This window comes from Microtus oregoni, unplaced genomic scaffold (genome assembly GCF_018167655.1).
Source record: "Microtus oregoni isolate MIOR12 unplaced genomic scaffold, Mior012 000035F_ref0000213, whole genome shotgun sequence".
Lineage (NCBI taxonomy): Eukaryota > Metazoa > Chordata > Mammalia > Rodentia > Cricetidae > Microtus > Microtus oregoni.
Window position 1 is genome coordinate 6,233,607 of NW_024543094.1, and position 27,791 is coordinate 6,261,397.

The 27,791-nt window shown below is 38.7% G+C and overlaps 1 protein-coding gene across 8 annotated transcripts in view; it reads left to right on the forward strand.

Annotated features, from left to right (window-relative positions):
- Ryr2 (ryanodine receptor 2) overlaps positions 1–27,791 on the forward strand; it is a 570,252-nt gene that overhangs the window by 465,864 nt on the left and 76,597 nt on the right. For 3 of the 8 annotated variants that reach the window (XM_041630688.1, XM_041630687.1, XM_041630689.1), the window contains 11 exons: positions 800–892; positions 2,090–2,260; positions 3,649–3,708; positions 7,765–7,899; positions 9,905–9,949; positions 11,104–11,216; positions 13,579–13,675; positions 16,394–16,497; positions 18,429–18,480; positions 20,489–20,542; positions 21,765–21,788. In XM_041630688.1, coding sequence (XP_041486622.1) covers positions 800–892; positions 2,090–2,260; positions 3,649–3,708; positions 7,765–7,899; positions 9,905–9,949; positions 11,104–11,216; positions 13,579–13,675; positions 16,394–16,497; positions 18,429–18,480; positions 20,489–20,542; positions 21,765–21,788 — 948 coding nt within the window. The remainder of the gene's footprint in view (positions 1–799; positions 893–2,089; positions 2,261–3,648; positions 3,709–7,764; positions 7,900–9,904; positions 9,950–11,103; positions 11,217–13,578; positions 13,676–16,393; positions 16,498–18,428; positions 18,481–20,488; positions 20,543–21,764; positions 21,789–27,791) is intronic. The other 5 variants (XM_041630691.1, XM_041630692.1, XM_041630693.1 and 2 more) reach the window with 3 other exon arrangements.

Consider the following 27,791-nt stretch of genomic DNA (forward strand, 5'->3'; position numbering starts at 1 on the left):
ATGGAATAACTATCAGAAGAGGAAGTTGTCTTAGAGTTATATGTGCCCTTGAAAGACTGTGTTTATCCCAGGAGGCAGCATATACCACTCCCCAGCAAAACTCAATATGGAGTGTTCATACTGTCATTTGGTAATGTGTCATTTTTATGACTTAAACCTTCTACACTTAGTGTCCTGTCTTTAAAACATACCTATTCAAGCCAGGGGGTGGTGTTGCGTACTTTTAATACCAGCACTTTGGAGGCAGAGACAGGCAGATCTCTGAGTTCAAGTCTAGCCTGGTCTACAAGAGCTAATTCCACGACAGCTAGGGCTGTTACACAGAGAAACTCTGTCTTGAAAAAAACAAAAAAAAGCCAAAAACAAAAAATAAATAAACAAATATATGACTAAAATAAACAAAAACTATACCTATTTAAGATGGGCTTGATTGTATGGTTCTATCATTCCAATTCCCAAGAAAGTGAAGGAAGGAGGCTTAAAATATCATGGACTATTTAGACACAGAGTGAGTTTAAAGCCAATCTGAACAATTTAGTGAGAATTTATCTTCTAATAAGAAGAGGGCTGAGGGATGTACTCTGTGGTAGAGTATTTGGCTAGTATGGACAAGACCTTAAGTTCTGTACCAGCACTGGGAAAAGTCAACCATACTCACATATAGTTCTTAAAATTGTCACTAACCTAGCAGTCTCAGATCAGCATTTGTCCTTGAAGAAATTCTGGGCTTCTGTATAACTCTAACTGTATCATTTTTCTCTAAGTAGTTTTAACTGAACTTTCCTTTGCAACTTCTTAGAATTTCAAAAGAGAAGAACAGAACTTTGTGGTGCAAAATGAAATCAACAACATGTCCTTCCTCATCACTGATACCAAGTCCAAGATGTCCAAGGTACCAAGTCTTCCCATCTGTTTCAATATTTCTTTATGAGTTGCTTGGTTTTAGAGGTTTGTTTGAAAGTTCATAATAGTAATTGGGTTGGTTTGATAATATTGTTTACTGATATAAAATCATATGTTCTGTTTGGATAGCTTCTAGGATTAGTTTGAATCAGGTGTAGTAAACTACTGAGACATAAAAATGATCTATGGAGATGAAGTTCTTACAAGATTCTTAGAAACTAAAGTTACTAAAAATAATTTATTATAAGCTGGTACATATAAAAAACGAGTTCCACACAATATGTATATCTCTGGAATATAACTGTTCTGGCTTCTAATGTTCAGAAAATTATAGATTTGATAGGGCACAACTATATATGGAATAATAATATACTACAATATGATGATTGTGTACAAGTCCTTTGTAATGAATCAATTGCTGGAGCGGGAGAGATGGCTCAACAGTTAAGCATACTGACTGTTCTTGGGGAGGACCCAGGTTCAATTTCCAATATCCACATGGTGGCTCACCAACATCTGTAACTTCAGTTCTAGAAAAGCTGATGCCCTCTTCTGGCCTGTGTGGGTGGAACACACACATGCACAGACATACATATAGGCAGAAACTCTGTACACATAAAAGCAAAATTGTTTAAAAAATGAATCAGTGGCTGTATTACTTCTCACTGTGCTGAGAAGTCTTTCAGCTCCAGCCTTTTTCATATTTCACCTTTTTCTTGTTTCTTTGTTTTGCTTGTCTGTTTCTGAGAGAGATTATAAATAATCCAGATAGTGTGTTCATATATAAAACACACTCTTTTTATTGATGTATATTGCAAAGCATTTATCCAAGCAAAAGTAAGTTTTCTGTATTTAAATTAATTTAAGCATTGATAATTAGAAAGCATATTACATATTAAATTACTATGTGGAATTTCTCCCTAATGTTATGATGTGTCTTGCTATCTAAAAATTACATGAGAATAAAATACCATGAGTTAATGGCAAAGATGTAGGAAGAATAAAAACTATAAGTAAAAGAAAAAAAGTTGCTGAGAAGATGGCCTTTTCAGAATGGTTTATATTCCTAAAAACCAGAACCTGGAGAAAATAAGGAAAGTGGGGCTATGACTGTGTTAAAGGAGATTGGCAGATCTGAATGAAAGAAACATGGATGAACATCCCAGAATTCCTCTTTGATCCACAGGCAGCCGTTTCTGATCAAGAGAGGAAGAAAATGAAGCGCAAAGGGGACCGCTATTCTATGCAGACATCTCTGATTGTGGCAGCTCTGAAGCGACTGCTGCCCATTGGGCTGAACATCTGTGCCCCCGGGGACCAGGAGCTCATTGCTCTGGCCAAAAATCGATTTAGCTTGGTGAGTCTCCTGGTCACCCAGGGGTGGTGGTCATCAGACCTCCAGGCTCTGTGGCATTGCATCCTTTGAGTAACTCTGTCAATATTTCATTTACAGTTACATTTTTGTAAGTAGTTTTTCTGCCTACTCTAGGACTTAAATCAATGACTGCCTATTATTTTTTTTGGGGGGGGGGATTTTTGTCCTAAGCAAACAAAATATATGAATCTCTAGCTCCAAGGTGAAAAATGGATTGCATATGAACTCCTTTATAAAATCTGCCATGAGAGCTTTGGTCAGATTTTTCAACATTAGAAGCAAATGCATTGTTCCCATGGTGGCTAGAAGAGGCATTAGCTTCCAGGAGCTCTGGTCCTTTGCGGGCAGTGCGATTTTTTTCTTTGCTAGAATTATTTCCTTTAGTTTATTTTTCATAATTACAGATGACTATGTAAATTTCTAGAACGATGTCTTGGAGTTGCTAATTTGTATATGCCAATTGGAGAATGCATTTTCCCTGTCCTCTTTTCCAGAGACTGACAGTGAAATGCCTATGTCAGTCAGTCTTGTTTGTGTCCTTGGAAGGAGTGAATGGAGGCAGAGTCATCTGATGTTTGATTTTTACTTGCATACTTCATGTTAGAGCTCTGTTATGGAGTATGTTGTGACATGCAAAAGTCTCTTTTTGAAGATTTGAGAGAAAACCATGGATTTATTCCCATATGAGCCAAGGGAACATGTTTCTGTCTTCTTTCTTCTTATGAATTAGATTCCTTCTGTTGACCCTTGACATCCTTACTGAGTAGTCAAAGTAGCTTGTGGCTCTGCTTGAAGTGGTTGAAGTGTAGAGAGGTTTTCTGAGGGTAGAGGGTGGCAAAATAGGTAAGAATATATAGCACTCTTAGAAAGGACTAGGTTCAGTTCTGAGAACCTACTTTAGAAACTCACAACCATCTGTAACTTCTTCTTCAGCGTGTCTGACACCTTCTGGGCTCCACGGGCAACTGCACACACACACGCACATATACATGCACACACACATACATACACACATACACACATGTACATACACACATGCACATGCACACATACACACATGCACACACATACACCCATACACATGCACATATACATGCACATATACATGAACATACACACACATATACATGCACATATACACGCACACACACAAATACATGAACATACACACGCACATACACACACATACACACACACACACACACACACACACACACACACACTCTTTAACTTCTTCAGAGAAAAGTGAAAAATGTAAACATGCCCGTCAGACACACACATTAAACAGGGTATTTGATTGCTCTTGTTGAATGTGGCAGTCGATGCACTTATTAAGAGATTTCCTTTAGGTAACATATATTTCTTGACAGAAAGACACCGAGGAGGAGGTACAAGATATAATCCGCAGTAATATACACCTACAAGGCAAGGTAAGCTAGCTTTTACTCCAAATCATGTTTACTATTTTCAGGATATTATTACTGAAAGTCTCACATTAGCAAGTGAGATTATTTCAGTTGGCCATTATTGTACTTGCCAAGACTTTGCATTAATAACCCGAATGGTAATAAATGGTGTAATCTTAAAAGTTGAGGATTGTAAATTATAAAATTAAAAATGAAGTTCATCACAGATTGAATAAATACTGTATATGCCTTTTACAACTGATTTTTTTGTGTGGTTTGGGGGACCTGGAAGCAGAAATTCATAACAAGTTGAATTTTTTTCCTTTAGTGTTAAGGTAAAAATGTATATTTAGGAGTTGTTCATATAGAGGAGATATTGATATTTACTGCAGTAAGTGTAAATGAGTTGACCCAAGGAGAGGAAAAACCTATTAAAGACAAGTGTGACTAGAAACTGGTTTCCAGCAGTACTGAAAGAGTTGCTAAAACTGAGTTTCACAGTCCAGTATTTGCTATTACTTGAAGATTTTCTTAAATACTACCGAGTAGGTCACTCATTTATTTATAAGATACATCATGTAAAAAGTCTGTTTTTGTTGAGCTTGGTGGGTAGTGCATGCCTGTAATCCCAACCCTCAAGAGGCTGAAATGCGAAGATGTAAATTTGTGGCTAGTTTGGGTTACATAGCAAGGCCTTGAGTTCAAAAGCAAAACCCAACCAAACAAAAGAGATCTAACTACTATGTGACCCCACCTGTAGGTTTCTAATCTATTTTGTCACCCCTCTGAGGATTCTGTATAATTAATATAACTGAAGGTACAAAAAATATATTAAAAAAATCACTAATTAGTACTTTAGTGTTTTAAAACATTCCTTCCCACAGACCTACATGTCTTTATTCCTTTAGCGTCTGGGAAGATATGATTGCTACAGGTAAAATATGCTTCTGCTATATTCCCAGTGCACATGGTGTCTTTAAGGCAAGTTTTTATGAACTTCTATGCGAGCAAAGCCATATTTTAGTAATAAGTCCTGCAGAGAAGGGGATTAACTCCTAGTGCAGTCTCTTATTCAGAGAGAAAAGAAAAACCTAAATATTTTTGTGAATTGTTGTAAAACCTCCATCTGAACACAGAGCCAGAATTTATAGTGTGAGCTCCCATTCAGTGAGAGACATGAATGTTTTTACAGACACGGGAGTTAGATGGCATCATGAATCCCTGAAGGGTTCCTGAGGTCTTTCCACTTAGGCAACCCCTGTTAAGTATCCTTAGGGTCTGTGCCCATGGCAGGAAGTGGTCATGTAGCCCTTGAGTGTAGCGGTATTTCATTTGTATTTTAATAAAAAAAGCTTGCCTGAATATCAGAGAGTAAAACAGCCCCACTGGTCAGCCTTATAGAAGGGGCAGTGGTAACACCACCTTTAATCCCAGTAGTTACAGTAGTTGCTATAGAAACTAGGCAGTGCATGCCTTAAATCCCAGTGGTGCACGCCTTTAATCCCAGCCCTAGAGAGGATTATAAAAAACGGGAAGAGGCAGCTCTCAGTCTTAGTTTCATTCTGAGATTCTTGGAGGAGGCAGGATTGCCATTTCAGAGAGAGAGAGATAGAAGTAAGAGCCAGTGGCTTGCTGTTTTGCATTTATGACCTTCAGGTTGAACCCCAATTTCTCTCTCTGAGTTTTTATTAATCGTGTATCACTTTGGTTTTGAGATCCTGCATTTTCCCCTCAGAGCTTTCAGGAGCCACCTAGACAGTAATGTTTCATATCAAACCCTGGTTTGGTGGCACCAGCCTCAAAGATGTTCTAACACTCTCCACTGCTGGCTGCCTTTGGCCTCACTGCTGCATCCATTCCTTGCTGCATCAAATCATACGCACTGGAGAAAGAGTGCTGTTGCCTCATCTAATGGGAGGACTGCCGGGGTAGGGTCTACTTTAGGAGCCTCCTCTCTTAACATCTAGATGGACACACGGGCCCATTTGTGAAGTAGCCTCACTTTTGCCTTGTCTTCACACTTTGTGTGAACACCAGACAGAGGAGTCATTGCTGAGAGAGAACATATAGATTTCACCTTATCGAAAACATCTATTTATTGAAGAGACAAGGATGAAACACATAGTCCTTTGATATGAAAACATAGAGGAAAGCATTTATTTTGAGCAAAGGACAAACAGTTTTAAGAAGTCATTCATATATGAAGTTCTGTCTCGTGGTTCATCTCCGCTTCAAAGTTCTTCCTGTCTTAGAAGTTTGGAAGTTTGAGACGATCTCTAGTATTTCTTTCCCTCTATAAAATGCAGTTTTGTTTTCAGTGGAAATTCTAAAGTGGAGGAGAAAGACCTGGGAATTGCTTTGTCTACTTTTAATGGCATGGCACCTGGTGCTTATGTTTTATTTCTTTGAAATGGCAGGCTTTTCTCCCACTAAGATGCCTATATCTGCCAGGTTTTATGATTTTATAATCTGTCTTAAAAACATGAAGACAAAAAATATTTTTTTTAAAAAAAAATCTTTGAATTTGGAGAACTGGTTCATCTATTTACACTTAACTGTTCTTTTAGAGAAGTTTGGTTCCAACTCTCACACCAGGGAATCTGATGCCCTCTTCTAGACAACATAGGCATATGCACTCATGTGCACAGAACGACATAGACACACAGTTTAAGAAATAAAATATTAAAAAATAAATTACAAAGATTTTATTTTGAGTTTTTATTATGAAATTTGACAGCATTAGCAAATAAAACGTTGAGATTTCTTTTTGGTGAGTGTAAAATTTGTATGCTGTATTGGTTTATATTAAAGTTTTCATTTCAGTGAGAATTTGCTGTGTTCTAAACTCCCTAAGTTTAGAGTCAAGTTTAGACCAGACCCGAAATAAATATACAGAAACTATATTAATTGCAATACTGTTTGCTCAATAGCTTAAGCATATTTATAGCTAGCTCTTACATCTTAAATTAACCCATTTCTATTATTTTATATTTTATCATGAGGCTTGTGGTTTACCAGTAAGGGTCCAGCTAGTGTCTCATGTTTTTTCCTCCAGTGGTTACAAGGCTGGGATCCAGTGAGGAGTAGAGGCAGGGAGGTCAGAAGGGGATTGTTTGTGGGATCCACAGGAGGTGTGTTCAGCTGCAGCACTGGGGATGAACTTAGGTCTGCTGAGGGAAGAGAGAGAGTGGTGGTCAATGGCAGACTAACTGGCCTTCCGGCTGAGCTTTGAGATTTCAACACTGTTCCTTGCTTCAGCATAGACAGTGCCATTTATGATTCTTCCTGGGGTACATTCACTGGAGATGCAGCCATTTTCACTACTGCAGTTCTCTGAATTTCTGTCTCAGGAAAAATACCCGGGACTCTTGTTAACATTGTTCATATCAAGTTGTCAAAAACACATTCCTGGGAGATTCCGGGGCCTATGGACTGTGGTTTCCTGACCCTGTGCTGCTGACTGGTGACTTTCCCAAGCAACACAAAAGGTCTTCTGTGGTTTCAGGGAGTTTTTGGGTTCCCAGACACCAAAGCTGGTGTCCTCCACCCCGGTTACCTACTATGTGTTTAGCCCTAATTACATCTTAACTACTCTAGGGAAATACTCCCACACAGTCGGTCACATATGTCTTCCCCATTATCCTGATTGAAATGATAAACAGTAATGAAATTTCTATCCTCTCTACTACATGAGAATTTCATGACTATATGAAGTTTTATGTTTCTGATCTCTGAATAGCTTTCTTTTGCTCTTTTAGTGATATATCTAAGATGTACCTCATAAAATATAGACACAGAGGTATAGGTATAGCAGTCAAACAAAACTAACCTTTCCATTTCCTCACATGGTTGTATATTTGTAAATAGGATTTAAATATTCTCAGTGAGCTTTGGTAGTGTAGTATCGTCTTATTAAAGGAGCTGTCACACAGTCTTGCCTCTTCCTAGACTTCTATGTGGCTAGAATTCTGTAGGTGTTTTAGTACTCTTCTCTGTGTGTTTAGTGGTCATGGTAGACCCAGCAAATCATGCTGGACACCTCCTCTCTTCAGTTGCCATCTTGTGTTTTCTTCACCACAGTTGGAAGATCCTGCAATCAGGTGGCAAATGGCTCTCTACAAAGACCTGCCAAACAGGACAGAAGACACCTCAGACCCAGAGAAGACAGTGGAGCGTGTCCTGGATATAGCAAATGTACTTTTTCATCTTGAACAGGTCAGATCTTTGTGTTAATCCCATCATATTTGCCTTAACCACATAAAATATTTTTTTAAAATGTTCATTAATTTTAACTGTGGTCCCCCAACTCCCATATATGTTTAGAATATTCATTGCAATGAGCATATAATTCATTATTTCCAAGATTATAGTTTTAGGAGACATCTGTAGATAGTATGTTTCAGGAGATCAGAGCCTTCAATTCTATTATATTTTTTAAACTTTTCTAAAATTCTATAGATTGTTAGTAGTATGGACTTTATTCTAAACCTTTCTAACAAAATATCACAGTTATACTGGATTTTAAATATTTTATTTTTATATCATTTTGATACTTCACATAAAATATGCCTGAGATATCTTGTCTTTTACTGGTTTAATATCTGAAGTATTTTCTCTTTTGCTTGCTTTACCTTTGCTTTTATGAGAGATTTTGAGCAATTTCTCTTTGATATAAAGAGAAAATTACATTTATAAAAAAGTAATAAACTGACAGTAAAACCTCAAATGAGGAAAATATTTTTGTGTCATTTTTCAGTCATAACCTGTTTTAAATATCAAGTTCTTGTGTGTTTTATTTTCTATTTTGTCTTCTGAGTTCAAGAATGTTCAAAGTAGTAATTCTTGTGACACTCTCAGACGATTATATTGTATGTTTATATTATATTAAAAACAGTCTGTTACAAAATACATGTATCCATACATGGTTTCCATACACATATCTGAATCTGCTTGTATATTCATTCAATGAAACTAATGCTCTACACATGTAAACGTATTCTCTTTTAAAAATGACAACTAGTCAATGAGGCAACATTCGAGCTGGAGAGATGGCTCAGCAGTAAAGGTGCTTGCTGTGAAAGCATGAGACCCTGAGGTCAGATCTCCAGCTCCCCATGTAAAGGCTGAATATGGTGGCCATTTCTATAACAACAGCACAGGGATGGGCAGAGGCTGGAGGGTCCTGAGGACTCACTGCTTAGGCAGCCTACCTGGGGCTCTCTGATCTGCAAGTTCACTGAGAGAGCCTATCTGAAATATTAAGGTGGAGAGGGTTAAAAATACTTTACAATGATCTCTGCCCTCTGCTCACAAACATATTGATGTGAGCATCCACTCATGCACATGTATTCAGCACACACACATAAAATAAATATTAAAAAAATAAGATTGCACCCGTGAGAGAGGCTAGCATAGTTAGCCAGTAGGTCTATGACAGTACCTGGGGGATATGCTTTCTTAAAACTGAATATGAGAAAATAAAATGCCCTGTGTCATCCCAGAAACCTTCCTACCTTTGTGCTGTAGGGATTAAGTTTTGATTTTTCTATCTGCTTTAGCCACACTTGCGTATATAACCATAATATTAATATACATGTTGCTTTACTATGTATTGTTTGAACATCCATCCCTGACTTGAATGGTTAAATAACATATGGAGATAGTTTAAAGTAACCGGTCCCACTACTTAAATTTTTCCTTGTATAATTCTTCACCAAATTTTGAGGCTAGATGCCAGTTGGATCCTTTTCTGTTCAGTTCACAACTGTATCTCAAGAACTCAAGAACTTCACATATGTCTATGGATTTTCATCATATTCAGCAGAATGTCATACTTATCAAAACTGTTCTCTTAAAATCTCAGACCCCAAAGTGGAGTTTTATATCGGGATACATGGATCTCATTGGACGACAACTCAGCTCTTGATCCTGTTTTTTAATCTACACTATCCTCAATAAGAATTTATTCCACCTACTACTCTCATCAAGAAAACAATTGAAGTGAACATTTGCTAGATCATTACATTGATTTTCTTGAGGACAGAGAGTCAGAGAAATAAGAACTTGTCAGTTAGACAGATCACCCTGTTAAAATGTCTGCAATGGCTCAGTCAGTCTTAATGTTTTCAATAATTATTGTATTCATAGTCCAAGCATTTGTTGCAAAGCATAATTTATTTGGCTTTACTTTGGGCTAACATAACATTTTCATTTTTTCCAGAAATCTAAGTATACTGAGTATACTGGCCGGAGATATTTCAGTCTGGGAAGTACAGTGCTCCATTGCCTAGAGAATACTAATTAATTTACAAAACCATACTAGGAATTTATATTCTTTCTAATACTTATGATTAATCTCCTTTTTTCTCTTGAAATTTCAAGCACCATTATTCAAATAAATAGCCTGTTTGCATAATTTCTTATAACTTTTGAATTCTCATTTATCTTACCTAACAAAAATAGCTACATATTTTAGTACTTTCCTAATATTAAATCCTTCTATTTACTCCTGATACTGAGTTCACACAGCCTTGTTGTCTTCTTGTATTAAAGAGGAGTAGGCTTCGCATTGACACTGCTTGTATTTATGATCGCCACACTTACAATACAAGTAGTTTCTGAGTTCACACAGCCTTGTTGTCTTCTTGTATTAAAGAGGAGCAGGCTTCGCATTGACACTGCTTGTATCTGTGGTTGCCATACTTACAATACAAGTAGTTTCAGTGAATATGTGAGTCAGTGCATTTCTGTATAGTAAACACAACAACACAACCCACAAAGGGGATTAAAGAAACGAAACGAGGACCTGAGTTTGATCATCAGAACCCACATTTTAAAAACTGGGCCTGGCAGAATGTGCTTGTAATTCTAGCACTGGGGAGACAGAGACAGCCAGATCTCTGGGACTCATTGGCCAGCCAAACTTTCCTAATTAGTAAATTCTAGGCCAGTGAGAGACCTTATCTCAAAACATAAACAAACGAAATACGAACAAACAACACACAAGTTGGATGGCAACCGAGGAATGATACTTGAAGTTGCTCACTGGCCTCCATATGCATGCTCATATGTGTGTACACGTACCTGTGTACAAATATACATGGGGTTAAAAAAACTTAATGGGCTTAATATTTTTAGAATGACACAAAATGATTTTATATATAATACTTTTCTGTTTTTTTTGATTTTAAAGATAACAAGGCTTGGGAGCTACAGACTATTAGAAAATAGGTAATTTTTACTAAGTACCATTTGAAATCATCTAAAATTTAGCTTTGGGTAACTTTGAGGATATAGTCTTAACTAAAATAATTGTTAGGCAATTTGGAATAAATTTAAGAGATGCAGCTGATTAATATCACACTGTTGAGGGTGGATTGAGGCTGTAAGCGTATCTTTATTTGTGCTGTTCTACCTCAGGTGGAACATCCTCAGAGATCAAAGAAGGCCGTATGGCATAAACTACTCTCTAAGCAGAGGAAAAGAGCTGTCGTCGCCTGCTTCCGGATGGCCCCCTTGTACAATCTGCCAAGGTAAGAATTTTTTAAAGTGCTTAATTAAAAGAGATTCATTTTCTTCTCTAAATAGCGGGTGACAATGGTAATCTAGCCAAGGGATGCACAGTAGAGAGTTATTGGTTCTTGAACTCATCGGTTTGTTTTCCTTGTTTATTTAGAGAACCACAGTTTGTCCTGTCATTTAAAAATAGTGTGTTGAGAAATAGCTGCTCACATAGGGGAAGGACATGTAGTGTGCTTGGAAACATTCTTTCAAGTCCAAAAGCTCAGATTTCAACTTGAGTTTCTGTATTACTCCACATCGGTCAAATTGATTTCTTCACTCTACTATGGTTTCCCCTTCTGGACTGTGGCAGCACTGGCCCATACAGTACAAAGACAGACTGGTGAACATTACAGAGTGCTTGTCAGTATGCAGGTCACAGTAGATGCTAGCCATGGCTGCTGTTTGTATAATTGTTCTCATGCAGAGAAAAGATACTCTGCTGACTTTCAGCAATGACAAAATGAACCCAACAGACTCATCACTGTTCTCTTAGGACTAAAACAGCATACTTGTTAATAGAGATATAGCTTGGTACATTCAAGTCTGGCTTGATGACCTCTTACAGTTTCCTGGGTATTCTCTCAAAGCATTGGTCTCTGCTACTCTTAACTTTCTGCAAGTAGTCATATTCCCACTGTGTTGGTTACTTTTCTATTACTGTGATAAAACACCAAGACCAAAGGTAATTTATAGACAAAAGAACACATTGGAAATGGTATGAATCTAGTCTTCAAATTCTCAAAGCCCAGCTCCAATAGTACATTCCACCAACAAGGTCACACTTCCCCAAACAGCTGTACCAAAGAGAAGCAAGTATTCAAATGCCGGAGACTATGGGGGATATTTCTTATTCAAGTAACCACATCTATGTCTTGTAAACAAGGCTCGCTCAACTGTAACACTTTTTTGGAACATCTCTGATCTCCGTGCAAGTCAGCCCTCTTTCTGTATGTGTATACAGCGAGGTTACTTCTGGTTATTACAATGTATTACAGTCTTCAGGGTGCTTGCCTCTCTGATTCCAAAGGTTCCATATAATTTTATGTTTCTGTTTTCCTAACTTTGAACAGCAACCAGTGCCTTGCCATTCAGTGAATCTCTATCATATTGGAGAAAGGATTAATCTTACAAAGACATCACTTAAACCATTTCAGGAGCATCTTAGCTGAGTGAGGTGTTTCTGAATTTCCCTGAAGGCTAGACATGTCGTCTGTTTAAAAGTCTAAAAATTGTGTTCATGATGATGAGGTTCTGAAAGCAACCGAACACATCCTTTGGCTTGCCTTGTCCATGTGTGGGAATTTGCAGTCATTGCTAGTGTTTCCAAAAATGATAGTTCCTCTCCTGTTTTCAAGGCTCTTCTTGAGCCCGTCTTGCCATTATGCTTCATGCTTTCCTAACACACTTCTGTTACTGTTGAATACAGGCTTCCCTCATACAATATCATTCCGTTACTTCTAATATGATGTCTGCTTACTATTCTTTTGTCCTTTCTCGCCTAAATCTTACCTATTTCTCTCGTTAGCATCATGATGAGTTTTATTTTCTCTTCTTGTCTTCACTGATCTCTTTTTGTATTTCATAGGCAAACATTTTTTTTTTTGAAATTTATTCTGTGTGTATTTGTGTGTGGAATATGTGGTTGTGGTGTTGCGCATACATCCAGTAGCCACAGAGGCCGGAAGAGGACATTAGACCCCCCGGAGTTAGAGTTACAGATGGGCATGAGCCACCTCCCCTGGGTGCTGGGAACCGAGTTTGGATCCTCTTCAATAACACAAGTGCACACCACAGAACCATTTTTCAACTTCAGATGGACATATTTTTTAATCAGTGATCTCAGATTTCATCTTCATCCCTAGAGTTGTAGAAAATTCACTCAATAATTCCACTCTAGAATGCCAAAGCCTGTTTGAAATTAATTTGAATATAGGTTAATTCTTTTGTTGACTTACAGTATTTAGCAAGAATCAGAGTAGGAAGTGATAGCCACCATTTAACTTACATCTATCTAACGTACTTTCATACTCTCTATTTCACTTTAAGTCTTATAAGATTGAGATGTACATATAATTATTCTTGTTGCATGTATGAGAATTGTGAAAATTGTAAGCTTAGAAATGTTTGATCTGGGACTAAACCCAAAGTCAGTATGTGAACTGAGGAACCTGCCTTTATCTGGCACAAGGAATTGTCTGTGAAGAGAAGAATCTGAAATAGGATGTCTATTTTTATTTTATATTTTAGTATACAGATAACCTAGTAATAAAGTACTATTGAATTCTTTTTCAAATATTTAAAATCTTTTTTGACATTCTGTTTATCCTTTAGGCATCGGGCTGTCAATCTTTTTCTTCAGGGATATGAAAAGTCTTGGATTGAAACGGAGGAGCATTACTTTGAGGATAAATTGATTGAAGATTTAGCGGTAAGTTTTTCTTAATGGGGTTATAGCATGAAAGAGGATTGAAAGAAAAGTGTTACATAGCATATTGGTCTTGGGAAACTTTTTCATTTCAACTGTTGCTGCATTTGATGTTTATGACAACCCCCCCTGTTTTATTTTCCAAAATATATAGCTATCAATATCAAAAATTCAGAATATAAAATGAAAAACATGAATTATTTTATTAACTGTGGTTCAGTTAATCTCTTAGACTCTTTCTCAAAGCCCTATCCACATTAAAGCCAAGGTGAAAATCTAAAAGAAATTATTCATACCAAGTAAATTAAAGACTAAAAAACTTGGTTGATTGTCAAAGGTAAGCAGGTCAGAGGTGATATCCACAGGTCCTCTCTTACACACACTAGGTCAGAAGGTGATATCCACAGGTCCTCTCTTACACACACTAGGTCAGAAGGTGACATCCACAGGTCCTCTCTCTCACACACACCCACTAGGTCAGAAGGTGACATCCACAGGTCCTCTCTCTCACACACACCCACTAGGTCAGAAGGTGACATCCACATGTCCTCTCTTTCTCTCACACCCACTAGGTCAGAAGGTGACATCCACAGGTCCTCTCTATCTTTCACACCCACTAGGTCAGAAGGTGACATCCACAGGTCCTCTCTTTCTCTCACACCCACTAGGTCAGAAGGTGACATCCACAGGTCCTCTCTCTCTCACACACATCCACTAGGTCAGAAGGTGACATCCATATGTCCTCTCTCTCACACACACCCACTAGGTCAGAAGGTGACATCCACATGTCCTCTCTCTCACACACACCCACTAGGTCAGAAGGTGACATCCATATGAGTCTTCTCACAGATCTGGAAGCCTCACATGATCTCTTCTGTGCCACAGCAATCTGTATCTCTCTTTTCTAACATCAAATGTGGTCCATCTTTCCCCTCACGTTTTCTCTCTCTTATTATTCCCCACTAACAAAACTATCTCATCCTATAACCATAGAAGAGCCATCTGTCTGGCTCGGTCAGATAATGAGGTATTTGTCAAGAAATGGAGTGGACACAGAGGAGGAGGAAGTTGGGTTAAGCGTGGTACTCAGCAGGGAGAGCCTCCATCTGACAGTACCAGGGTGGCCATTCTGATGGGCATTACACCATGGAGGACTGAGGAACTTCAACATCTCTTATAAACTAAGCTACTACTTTAAACCATCTTTCCAAATGAATTTTTAAAACACAGGTCCCGCAAAAGTCTGTGGAGTTCCTGGAGACGTTAAGATTTCCAAGTTAAATGTCTCTTATATTGAAATCACTTTTTAATTTACAAATTGTCAGGAGCTAATAATAAATACAATGCAGTAGTAAAATCCTAACTCTGAGTGCCCTTCCCATCTGTTTCAAAGAGGCAGTGTTGCCCAAATTGACTTCCAGTTCTCTATTTGGCCAAAGACAGGCTTGAACTTTCAGTTCTTCTATCTCCACTCTCATGAGTTGGGATTCTCTGCTGGGGATCCAGCCCAGGTCTTCACGTGCGCTGGGCAAAGACTCTACCAAGGGAGCCCCAGCCCTAACCCTGTTACTTGCCTTTACAATCAAAGCAACCATAGAATATTGAGGCATCTCATACAATTTTGACTACTAATCACATCAACATTCTTAACCCAGTTAAGAATCTCCTTTGAAATAGAAAGAAAATCATGTGAAATGGGCAAAAATGTCTCTGGAGACACAAAATCCATTAAGTCATTCGGGAAAATCAGAATCAATCAATTCTGCCAGCAACAAAAATGTTTAATAATTTTTTTCAATGATGAAGATTTATCTAATGTTATTTTTGTTTTAAAAGTAAATAAAATGAAAAATGTGTACATCCTCAGTCACTAATCCATTTTGTAGTTTTTGTCTATCATTTTTAAGACAAGAAAATATTTTATATGATAATATTCTTGTATAGACTTAATTGTCATATATAATGTGACAACATTTTATATTTATAAAATTTTATTTTTTACCCTGCCTGAAGCTTAACTCTCCTCTGTTCCAAATATTCTTTCTGTTGGTTTTAAGTCTTGCTGGGAAGAATAGTGTTTTCTTTTTAAATTTTTTAAGTTATTTTTGTTCAGCTGTTTTTCTGATCCACGCGTTAAAATGCTTCTGCTTTAAATCAGTAGTATAGGAATCATTATACTTGTTAGATTTTTATCTGTATTGTATTATATATTATATAGGCACAAAACACAGCACATATTATATGCTGATTCCTGGCGCTTGCTGATCAGTAAAACTAGTCTAATCGGTGAGCTGCAGGTTCAAGAGAGACCCTGTCTCAAAAGCTGAAGCGGATGGCTTCTAAAAAATGATAACACCTGAGGCTAACATCTGGCTTCCACACACACACCCATGCATACATATGTGCATTCACATAGGCACCCCTCCCCCCAAAATTATATATTATGCAAAGCACACATCTGCATGCACACAACACAATCCTTCCTATTGCTCCTGGATTTGGGGGAACACTTACATTTTCTTGCTTTGGTTTTTAGTTATTGAAACACTGTCTTGCTGTGTAGCACAGGCTGACTTTAAATTTGCAATCCCCCTGGTCTTCCTGCCTCTGTTTCTTAAGGGCTGGGGTTGTAGATATAAGCCACTATGCTGGTCTTAAATACTTGTTTTAAATGAGAAATGTTATATATTTTATATTTATCTGCTTCCCCCTCTCCCCCAGAAACCAGGTGCTGAACCTGCAGAAGAAGACGAAGCCACGAAAAGAGTCGATCCTCTTCACCAGCTCATTCTTCTCTTCAGCCGCACGGCCTTGACGGAGAAATGGTATGGGGGTGGTGGTGGGGGGTTAATAGCAGTCCTAGGAGACACTGCTAAAAAAAATCCACATCTAAGTCTTGTTTGTCATTTATTTATGTCTCAGTTACATTCTGTTCTTGTCAAGAGAGGGCGTGATTCACCAGTGTTATCTGTCTGACATAAACACATAGATCAGCATTCATTCATTTTGGGGGGGTGGGTCGGGGGAGCTTTAAACCCTACCAGTGAGGAGCTGGAAAGATGGTTAGTTAGCAAAATAATTGCCTTGCAATTATAAGAACCTGAGTTCTATTCCATAATTCACATAAAAATTCAGATACGGTGGTAGTGTGTGTATGCAAACCCAACACTAGGGAAGGAGAAACTGCAGGCTGATTCCTGGGGTTAGCTGACCAGCAAACCTGGACTGCTCAGTGAGTTCCAGGGTTCAGTGAGAGACCCTATCTCAAAAGCCAAAGTGGATGGCTTCTAAGAAGTGATAACAGCTAAGGGTGACCTCTGACCTACACACACACACACACACACACACACACACATAACACACACACACACACACACGTATATGTGTTCTCATATATATATCCCTCTCCCCAAAAGAACTATCAAAAAAATTCTGGGATTTCTTATTTCTGTATTAGGCTGATTTTATTGATTCTGAATCTTACAAAAGGTTTTCTTTTATCAAGCAGTATCAAAAATAAAATAACTCATAGCCAACAAAACTCATTGCTGAGAATGCATGGAAACCCTTGAGAGTGGCCTTCGGCGTCCCTTTAGAGGGTATCTCCCACTTCAGTGAGGTTTAGGAAGCCATTAAGTACTGGGTGAGGCCTTTGGTAGCATCTCTCAGATCTGGTTTAGGGATTTTGCCCACCTTTCTTGTCTTCTCTCTTGGTTCTACAAATGCACCGAAGCCTCAGAGAGCAAACTCCTGTTGAGTTACACAACAAATTCCATCCCAGAAGCTCCAGGGAAGATGCCATGGCTTCGTCCTCCTACTGGGGGCACTCAAGGGTATTGGCTCTGTGGGAGGGACATCTTCAAGGTTGTAGAACCTTATTTCCTACCCCAGGTCTTAACCTTTCTTTTCAGACCCTGGGAGATCATTTAATTATCGATACACATCTACATGAGTCTTCTCACAGATCCAAAAGCACCAAGTGATCTCTCTGTGTGCCACAGCAATCTCTGTCTGTCTTTCTTAACATTGAATGTGGTCCATTCTTTCACTCACGTTTTCTCTCTCTTATTATTCCCCACTAACAAAACCATCTCATCTTATAAGCATAGAACAACTGTCTGTCTGGCCTGGTCAGGTAATGAGGTCGTTCTCATATGTGAAGTTGGGACCTACTATGATATGTTTATAAATGTTGGTCACTCTTTGATAGAAACTTGATTGTTCACGCAGTAATAGTTTCCATACTTCCATAGAAATAGAATAGTGAATATATTTAGTCCTGCTTTGGATTTTGAAAGTCATCATTCTTCTGGCCATCTTATTATTTTTAACGATGACATTTTAGCTTGCCGAGTCTTTCCTTAAATGTCAATATCACCGTGCTGTCAGAAGCTCTGTGCCACCTCAGTTTGCTTTTGCTTCCTTTTTCTTCCCATTTTGTAGTTTGAAGAAAGTTAGTCATTCCATTTGTGTGCATTTGCATGTATGTCATAGGCCAGCTTTGTTCTCAAACTTGAAGGACTTTGCTATACAGTTGGGGGTGGGGGTTGAAATCTGCTGAAGCTATTGACAGCTTTTGCTTTCTGATTGTAAAATGGTTTGTTTTTGAATGCTACTATTACCTAAGTTTTGTGTTCATTTTATTGTAAGAAAAGAATATGTGTTGAGAAGCAGCAGTTCCTTTATATGGGTATGTTTTTCTACATATGACGAGCCTCCTACTTAATTATTGATCTTTCCCCCCTTGTTTTCATAGCAAACTGGAGGAAGATTTTCTATATATGGCATATGCAGATATTATGGCAAAGGTAAATATAAATCTTGATTTTAATATTTAATAAAACTGAACTAGTTTTACTTATTAGATGGTAAGAATCTACATAAAAGATACTGTTAAATCTTATAAACATGAAGTACATAGATCCCCAGCTTTGCACTGCTTTCAGAAATTTCTGCTCTGGCTTCCTGGATTGCTCAAGATTATTTTCTGTTTTGCACTTTATGAGTGGGGAATTTGCTAGGTTCCCATATGTTCTTTCATTTAGCTCACACTCATGAGACATCAAGGTCCTGGAGATAACAAGATGAAAAACGTTTACATTATGTTTTGGGGGAGCTTAACTTCTGACGGGCAACAGGAGTCAAATGAGGGGCTAGAGAGATGGCTCAGCAGTTAAGCTCACTTGTGATTCTTCCAGGGGTCCTGAGTTCAGACCCCAGTCCCCTCATTCTACCAGGCAGCTCGCAACCACCTGTAACTCAAGTGCCAGAGGATCCAGCACCCACTTCTGCCTTCTGTGGCTCCTGCATGCACATATGCACATATATTTGTACATGCACATACATATAAATAAAAGATAAAGCAAGTCTTTTAAAAGTTGCATCAGTTGTATTAACACTGCTAATTAGGGCTGAGAGATGGCTCTCTGGTTAAGAGCACTTGCTGCTCTTGCTAAAGTCTGGAGTTCAGTTCTCAGCACCCACTCAAGTGGTTCACAAGAGCCCATAACTCCAGTTTCAGGTTATCCAACACCCTCTTCTGGCCTCCAGTGGTATCTGCATGCACATGTTATACACACATGTAGATGCACACTCATACATATAAACAGAAATTTAAAACCTGGTAATTAAATGGTAGAGGAACTATTGAGGGTATTGTGGATAAGTTACTTAGGCGGTGGTGAGGCTTCTTGGGAGTACTTAACTGTGGAAGGGCGAGTACTAAATAGGATAGCAGTATTTGCTGCTATTTCATTTGCCTTGCTTAGCAAGAATAGATACATATACAAAATGGGAGTCCCATTTCTTTTGCGATTTCAACCTTGGGTACCATGCTGACAAGAGAGCCGCAGAGTAATCAAGGTGTTGATTGAAGAGGAAAAAGGACATATCACAATCATAGACATGTTAGGGATAACCTCTCATGTGGAGGTGTATTATAGTTTGATAAGAAAGGTAGATACTTATATTAATCTGTATTATTCCCTTAAAAACCCATATGCTCTTTCTTATGGTCAATATAAAAAAGAACAAACATTAGATAGAAGTAACTTACCAAGTCATACTAGCTACTGACTGACAGCCTCAGGATGTAATCGAGCGCTCTGCCTCCCAAGCTCATGCCTCCACCTTCCTTCCCTCCTCCCTTTGAGTTCTATTCCTAGTCACTATCTTCTCCTCTGCCTTCTCAAAGTCTGAGAACTGAGAATTAGCTAAGGATATTCTGGAGGCCCAGTAGGTCAAGTTGTGTATGTTTTATGTGTAAATAATAATCTTGTTAAAAAATGTACTGCTTCCTTCATTGGATGAAGTATGATATAAATGAACTTAAAGGGATTAGAAAAATCTTGCTAATGCAATGCATTACTCCAATCAATGCATTACTGCTTTGTGTTAATTTAAAGAAGATCAGCTGTGTGCATCTGTGTTAATTAATACATGTAATGGCAGGCTACAGAAGTAAGGGTGGTTCCCTGCACTGAAGGCTTGCACTTGGGTTTGAATGAGTCAAGTGCACAGACAGGTAGTTTGTTAAGTGTAAGATCCTTCATATGAACCACATAAACACCTCTGCTGCAGGTGAAATTGGCCATCTGTTCTTTGAACTTTGCAATAGGCAAATCTCATAAATATAGTTTTGTTTTAGCTCACCTATTCACTGATGGTGTCATCTATGTTTTATATCTACTAGTTTCCATAGTGCTTCAATATTTCAAGAAACATTGACACACATCACTTGGAGTTTCTGTTAAACAAACATCTTGCATTTTTCTCCCTCATCATAGTCTCCTCTACTTTTTTTCTCTTTCAAATCAGAGTTGTCACGATGAGGAAGACGATGACGGTGAAGAAGAAGTGAAGAGCTTTGAAGTAAGATGGATCTTTCTAGAATTGCCTTTTCTCCATTTGGAGACATTGTTTCATGGCTTATAACGGATTTTTATGTTTCTTGCTTCATGGCTTATTGCAGCTTATTGTATCTAGGAACTGCATGTCAGAGCTGGATGGACAGACCTGAGTCCTAATGTTTGCTAAGATAAGAGCAAGGAGCACAGAGCAGTTGAATACTACAATAAAGCCCATATGTCCAGAATGAGTGCACCTGGCAGCCCACAGAGATAAGACCACTTCAAATTACTCGCATCTCAGGGATGCTGTGGTCTGTAATTGCCAATAGACACATGAGGAAAATATCTATTGAAGAGCAACATGGCATCAACTTTTCAATGATTCCATTGGTTTTGGATATTGTCATTCCTGAGTCAATTGGCCTCCTCCTGACTTCTGCCCAATTAGGTCACTCATTCGGTACACATATGTAAGTGGTTGCCATGGTGCAGTTTGCTTGCATGAAGTAGAGGCCGCATCTTTTCTAGGATAGATTCCATTTCATGATTATTTTCTCAATCATTCTCAACCTTTAAATACTGCCTATTGTTTGAACTACTGCTTAATGTTACTTAACATTAAAGGAAGTTCATTTCATTCCCCACTTTGCTTATAGTGTACTTTTGCTTCCTTAGGAGACTAGCTAGCTGTTGTTATCTACCAATTTCTGATTTACTGTATTTTTTTAAGAAAGAGAAGTAAAGTAGAAGAAAATGGAGAGTAGGTTTTTCCTATTAGTTATATATATATATATATATATATATATATATATGGACTTTGAGCTAGAAGTCTGGAAAAATATGAGTAGCCAGCAATGAGTCCTTAATTCACGGTGGAAACGCAACATATAAAACCAAGGAATGAACTTAGACTATTCCATGACACTTCCAGAAATAATCATTGTGACCATCTCTGCAGCATTGATGTCAGTGTATTAAAAGCAAACAACTAAACAAAAGAGCAACCTAATTTGAAAATGACCCATGACTATTGCTGGCTGAGCAAAATGCCCTACGTTTAATTTCCTATACAATCCTTGCTAAAATAAGCGAGTTCTAGTCTTAAGTCTACTCTTGCTGTAAGGGGCAGGTAACGTAGAACAGCCCTGAGCAGCAAATGACACTGTTTTCCTTTGCGGGTTATCCGTTTTCTCTGGAGCAGCTGTTCATTGCTATTTTGCTTCTTGTCCTCATCCTTCCTTAAGGTCACAGGATCCCAACGCAGCAAGGTAAAGACATGTGTATGTGTGTATCTGTCTGGGTCTGAGTTTCAGTTGCTTGTGGCATTTACCTGTATTGGACCCAAAGTCTTGGACTCTTTTGTAAGAAAAGATCTTCAGAATCATTCTGAGAGTTTGTAGTGCTTAGTAGCCCTCCCTTGGTTTATTTTTCTTGCCATTTAAATGACTCGTGATTTGAAATTGTGTCCTCTGTGCTAACTCTGAGCTACAATACGGTGCTGGATGAGTTTGGCCATCTAGTGGATAAACTTATAACTGGAGATTCTCCTGTACAGAAAGGGCCTGGGCCTCATCACTTTGAACATTTATGATATCTGTTTCCTTATATAAAGCAGACATGGTCAGCGGTATTACTGGCGAAGTTAGTGAGGTTGGCGGTTTCTTTTCTTTTTTTCCTTTTGTTGGTCCTTTAATTGGTACCTGGGTATAGGAATCATAATTTTAACATTGATTTTTGGCACTTCATTAAAAGAAAAGGACTCTAGATGACTATTTCTGCCTCTTGGCATTATAAATATTTCATCTGGAAATTCTGCAAATAGGAGACATTTTGACCTAGAATTACAAGATGTTTTTACTTTGTATGTTTTCTGTGAAGTTTGAATTTTATTTCCTTGAGGACATTTTTATAGGAAAGTTGATCATAAATATCCCGGGGAAGCAATGCTCTTAATGGCTTTATTTGTGTGTGTGTGTGTGTGTGTGTGTGTGTGTGTGTGTGTGACTGGTATGAAGCCTTTATTTACAAGAAACAAATTGCAATGCTTTAGCTGACTGGAATATATTGTTCCTATTACACATCAGGATCATTGTAATTTTAAAAATCCAAGTAGATGAAAATATCAGCTCCAGTCTCATAGACAACATAGTGCATGGCATATAATGGACATCACACTTAAAAACAAAGTAAACTTCCAAAGAGATAGCAGTGACTCCAATAATAACTTCTTAAATTTTGATTTTCACTTTAGGTAGAACGCCTCTGAATTGTTAAATGATAGAAACATGAGGGAACCTTCGAACGTTTTCTGGGTAACACAGGTTTCATGACTGAGAGTCCACTGATAGCTGCACCAGGAGGAGTGGATAGGATGGAGCAGGATGAGGAGTATCTAGTCAAATTATTTGGAGGACCAAATACAGTTTTAGGGAGATCTAAAAAAAATGAAAAAGATTTCCAAGTTCAAAGTTAGAGGATTTGGGGTTGTTCCTGGGAAGGGCTAGCCTGACAGATGTGGTGTTCAGAGTGTAGGATGTGGGTCAAGACAGGGAAAAGAATCAGCCACAGCACAGAGCTGGGGCAGAGGGAAAGGAAGGATGCCTTCAGTGCTAGAGGGATGGTCAAGTTCATCTGACAGTGGAACCTGATTGTTAATCCCCAAGTAGGAGAAGTGGACCAGCAGCTTTGACCAGCCCAGCCCGAGACAGAAGTTGCTGTGCATTCATAAGTAAAACAGTAACCCATGTTTGGGGATTTTCACTTCCATACTGGTAGTTTTATGGTTTCTATGTGATTCGGGAGATTTATGCCTACTTCAATAACATGCCGCTCTTTGAAAAATGCATGCTATATGCGTAAGTGCTATTACATTTTCTCAGAGTTTAAAAATAGGTTGTATGCAATTCTTCACCTATGAAAACCATTTACTCTGAGGTTGGCTGTGTGAGGCTACAAAAATGGGCGAAAGTTTAAACACACAAATGACTGATTACTTTCCTTATCCATTTAGTGATCCATCAGATTGTTTATGTGGAGATGCCCAGTTGGTTGACAGAATTTCTCTGTAATCTAATTTGTGGAATTTTTCTTGTAAGTCAAAATGACTGAAGTATTATTTGGCAGTTTCAATAACTCATAGAATAAATTATGTTACATAAGCTTGGAAAGAGCAAAAAGTATGTGGGATCGGAATTTTATCCCAGTCCCTGGTGGCTTGTTAAAACTGAACATAGTTTCTACTCAAGTTCTTTGTGACATAGTTAGCAAAGACATCAAAAAGAGTATAGCTATGCCTTAAGAAATGTGGTATTATAAGAAAATTCCCCGGGTTGGAGATATGGCTCAGAGGTTAAAGCACTGGCTGCTCTTCCAGAGGTCCTGAGTTCAATTCCCAGCAACCACATGGTGACTCACAACCATTTGTAATGAGATCTGGTGCCCTCTTCTGGCCTGCAGGCATTCATGCAAGCAGGCATTGTATACATAATAAATAAATAAATCTTTTTTTTTATTGAGAAAAGGAAAAAAAAAGTATCTGCCTCCTCCCAGCCTCCCATTTCCCTCCCTCTCCTCCCACCCTTCTCCCCCTCCCCCAAACTCCTCTCTCCCTCCCTCTCCAGTCCAAAGAGCAGTCAGGGTTCCCTGCCCTGTGGAAAGTCCAAGGTCCGCCCCCCTCCGTCCATGTCTAGGAAGGTGAACAACCAAACTGGCTAGGCTCCCACAAAGCCAGAACATGAAGTAGGATCAAAACCCCATGCCGTTGTCCTTGGCTTCTCGTCAGTCCTCATTGTTCGCCATGTTCAGAGAGTCCGGTTTTATCCCATGCTTTTTCAGCCACAGTCCTGCTGGCCTTGGTGAGCTCCCAATAGATCAGCCCCATTGTCTCAGTGGGTGGGTGCACCGCTCGTGGTCCCGACTTCTTTGCTCACGTTCTCCCTCCTTCTGCTCCTCATTGGGACCTTGGGAGCTCAGTCCAGTGCTCCAGTGTGGGTCTCTGTCTCTATCTCCATCCATCACCAGATGAAGGTTCTATGATGATATGCAAGATATTCGTCAGTATTGCTCTAGGATAGGGTCAGTTCAGGTTCCCTATCCTCAGCTGCCCAAGGGACTAACTGGGGACATCACCATGGGCTCCTGGGAGCCGCTCTAGGGTCAAGTCTCTTGCCAACCCTAAGGTGGATCTCTTAACTAAGAATTGTGCTTCCGTGCTCCCCTGTCCAACCTTCCTTTATCCCAAAAGAGAAAAATAAAATTTCCCAGTGGCTAATACAAGAAAAATTTTAAAATATCACAGAAAATAGCAAATGGGGACCAAAGTGCCAACTAGTTTTCTTCTCTGTGCATCACCTGTGTGTTTTATTGGTGTGGTCCTGCTGAAGCTAATCTGATTTAACAATCAAGTTTAACTTACCAGTTTCCCGCTTCTTCTGTAATATAATACAAAACTGTTGGCTTTGCCCACTTAATACCACAATAGTAGAAACCTTAATTATTCTTTTTTAGATCTGTAGATACTTCAATATTAAAATAATAAAAAAGACAATTAAATGTCAGAAAGTGGCCAGCATTAATTAAAAAGGGAGAAAGTATTGTTTCAGGTACTCAGCAAGTCAACTGTTATAGCTGAATGCTTTATTGACCTTTTCAGATTTACCAAACTGCATGGAAACATTATTCAGATGGCTGGTGATATGACTTTAAGATAATGTGGGCTTGAGAGCCAGCACTCACTGGTTAAGAGGGCATAGTGCTCCTCATACCGCAGAGGACCCCAGTTAGGTTCCCAGCCTTGCACATAGGGCAGTTCACGACCACTTGTAGCTTCAGCCCCTGAGTATCTGACCCCCCTCTTCTGTTCTCCACGAGCAGATCCACCATGTGCTCATGATTAAATAAAGTCTTCATTTGAAAAGATGATTCACTGAGCACCGTTCTGTGGAAATACAGTTTCATAACCCACAGGAAATCTGAGTTGGTGAGGGCGTAGTGGTAACTGAGGAGGGTAGAACACGGACATTTCTTCTGGCTGCTTTTCTCATGTTCCAAGTAGGTTCCACCCCCTTCTATTCCTTCCTGAGTTCCAATTCAAATATAAATGCTCTCAGGTATCTCTGAGGTCTGATTTTTTTTTTTTGCACTTTAGATTCAGTACAGTTTTTTGAGTCTTACTATTAAAATTTCCTGTGGCTGAGCTGGCATTCTGGTAAGGGTTTAGAAGTTTTGTGTGCCTTTCGCTGGATGTACGTCAGAAGTAGCTAAAGATATGCCTTTTGTGATGCAGTGTCTATACCAGTACTGTTATCATGGTTAAAAACATGACACAAAGGATGAAGGAATCAGTTGAGAGTCAAACTGTCGAATGGGATAATAGATAGCATTTCCCAACGATAGCATAACATATGCTAGGACCCAATGAAGACCTAATTTTGAAGAACTCCATGTTTTCTTAGTTTTGAAAAACTAAATTGGATATAAGATATTCTTCCCCAAGTAACTACATAATTTGGACCCTGAGTAGGTTTATTTAGCGGTAAGAACCTAAGAGTTAGACACAGAATTATGGTTTTAAAATGTCGATCTAGCGATTCCTTTATCAAGAAGATTAGAAATCTTGAACTCTTACCATGGAAGTCTCACACTTCTGGAATACAGACTAAAGCATCACTAATGAACCCTAGATGACCAAGGGCTGAGGAGTTTGATGGAACACTGATGCAGTCTGCCAATGTCATTTATCAACCTGGTGATCCCATACATTGTGTTGCTAGCCTGAGTTTCCTAGTAAACAAAAAGCACAAGCTTGTGTGCTAACATGCCATTTGGTTTGGGAGTATCACAGGTCCAGGGAAATAAGAGTTAGAGAAAATGAGAAATGATAGAGGGAAGAAAAGAAGTACAAGAAGTAACCATAGCGACTGAACAGTACCATTGCTGTCTAGTGGTGGGATGCTCCAAAGAGGCTATGTGCAGATGGGTCAGTGGCTCCTGCAGGATGGGAAAAACGATGAGTATTTTCAATGTTCCTTTGGCAAGAGCAGTTCATTTTTCTATGCCTCCTGGTATTTACTGGTTCTTCCAGCCAACCACCAGGAAGCCATATTAGCCCTAGGTTGTCCAGAGCCCAGCACTGAAACCTGACTGTCTCTGTCATGCAGGGGTTTCCTTGGTGTGTGCTTGTAGTGGTAGCATCCAGATTTTATAATCACAGTCACATCTAGAGCCTTCAGGGCTCAGAACCAAGTTCAAGGTTTTGAGAGAAGAGTTTTTAGGAGGATGTAGGACGCTAACCTCATATGAGGAAGCTCCTGGGAAGCATGATCATTTATATTATGTATAACACATCTATATGAATATGGAGCACTTATACCCCTGTGTAGAGGCCATCTACTTAAAGTTAGAATGGCCTGTTTTAGTAATTTGACTTCATGTCTAAGCTTTTAAAAAATAATCTTGGATAAAGGTTTTCCTTGACCAAGTTTGTAGAGTAAATAAGAAAGAACAGACTCAATGAGAGCATAGACACTTGGATGAAACACCTGTGTTTGAATCCCAACTACACTACCTACATGTGTGAGCTGATGCCTCCACTTCCCTGTCTACAAAATGGGACAAATTACAGATATTATTGTACGCAGGCATTTTAGGCATTAAATTAATCACTATATATAAGGCTCTCCAAACGCTGCCTATCATATGGCTATCTCTGTATGGGTTTGGTGTTATTGTTGTGTTTTATAGATTTTCCTTTCTCTAAAGAAAATCACAGAAGTTCATGGAGAGACCTTTCATGGCCAAGTGGGCCCAGAGCTGGCTATACAGTGCCAGATACCTGAGTGCACCCCTGGGTGCTAGGTGGTCTTCAGCTGGTCACTGCTTGCTCCGAGTCTCACTTCTTAGAATGAAGACCCTTGCTCTGGAAATCTGAGGGTTATATCTATTTTTTTCTGAGTTTTCTGTTTGTACATACATGTTCTTTTTATTTATGAAGACAGTTTCACAATTGCTCAAGGCAGCAGCAAATTTTGATTATTCTTTATCTGAGTACTTAGAGAAGATTAAGGAGAAAATAAATTTCTCTTGTTATGAATAAAAATATCTCACAGTAAAATATGGCATAGAAAATTTAATACTTAGCTTTAGTATATACATATGTACATTGAATTTCATCATATGATGCTTAACATATCATGTAGCTGTATGTAATACAGTAAGACAGAGAGGTAAGGTATTGCATACCACAGAGGAAAAAATTCCAGCAATAAATTCAA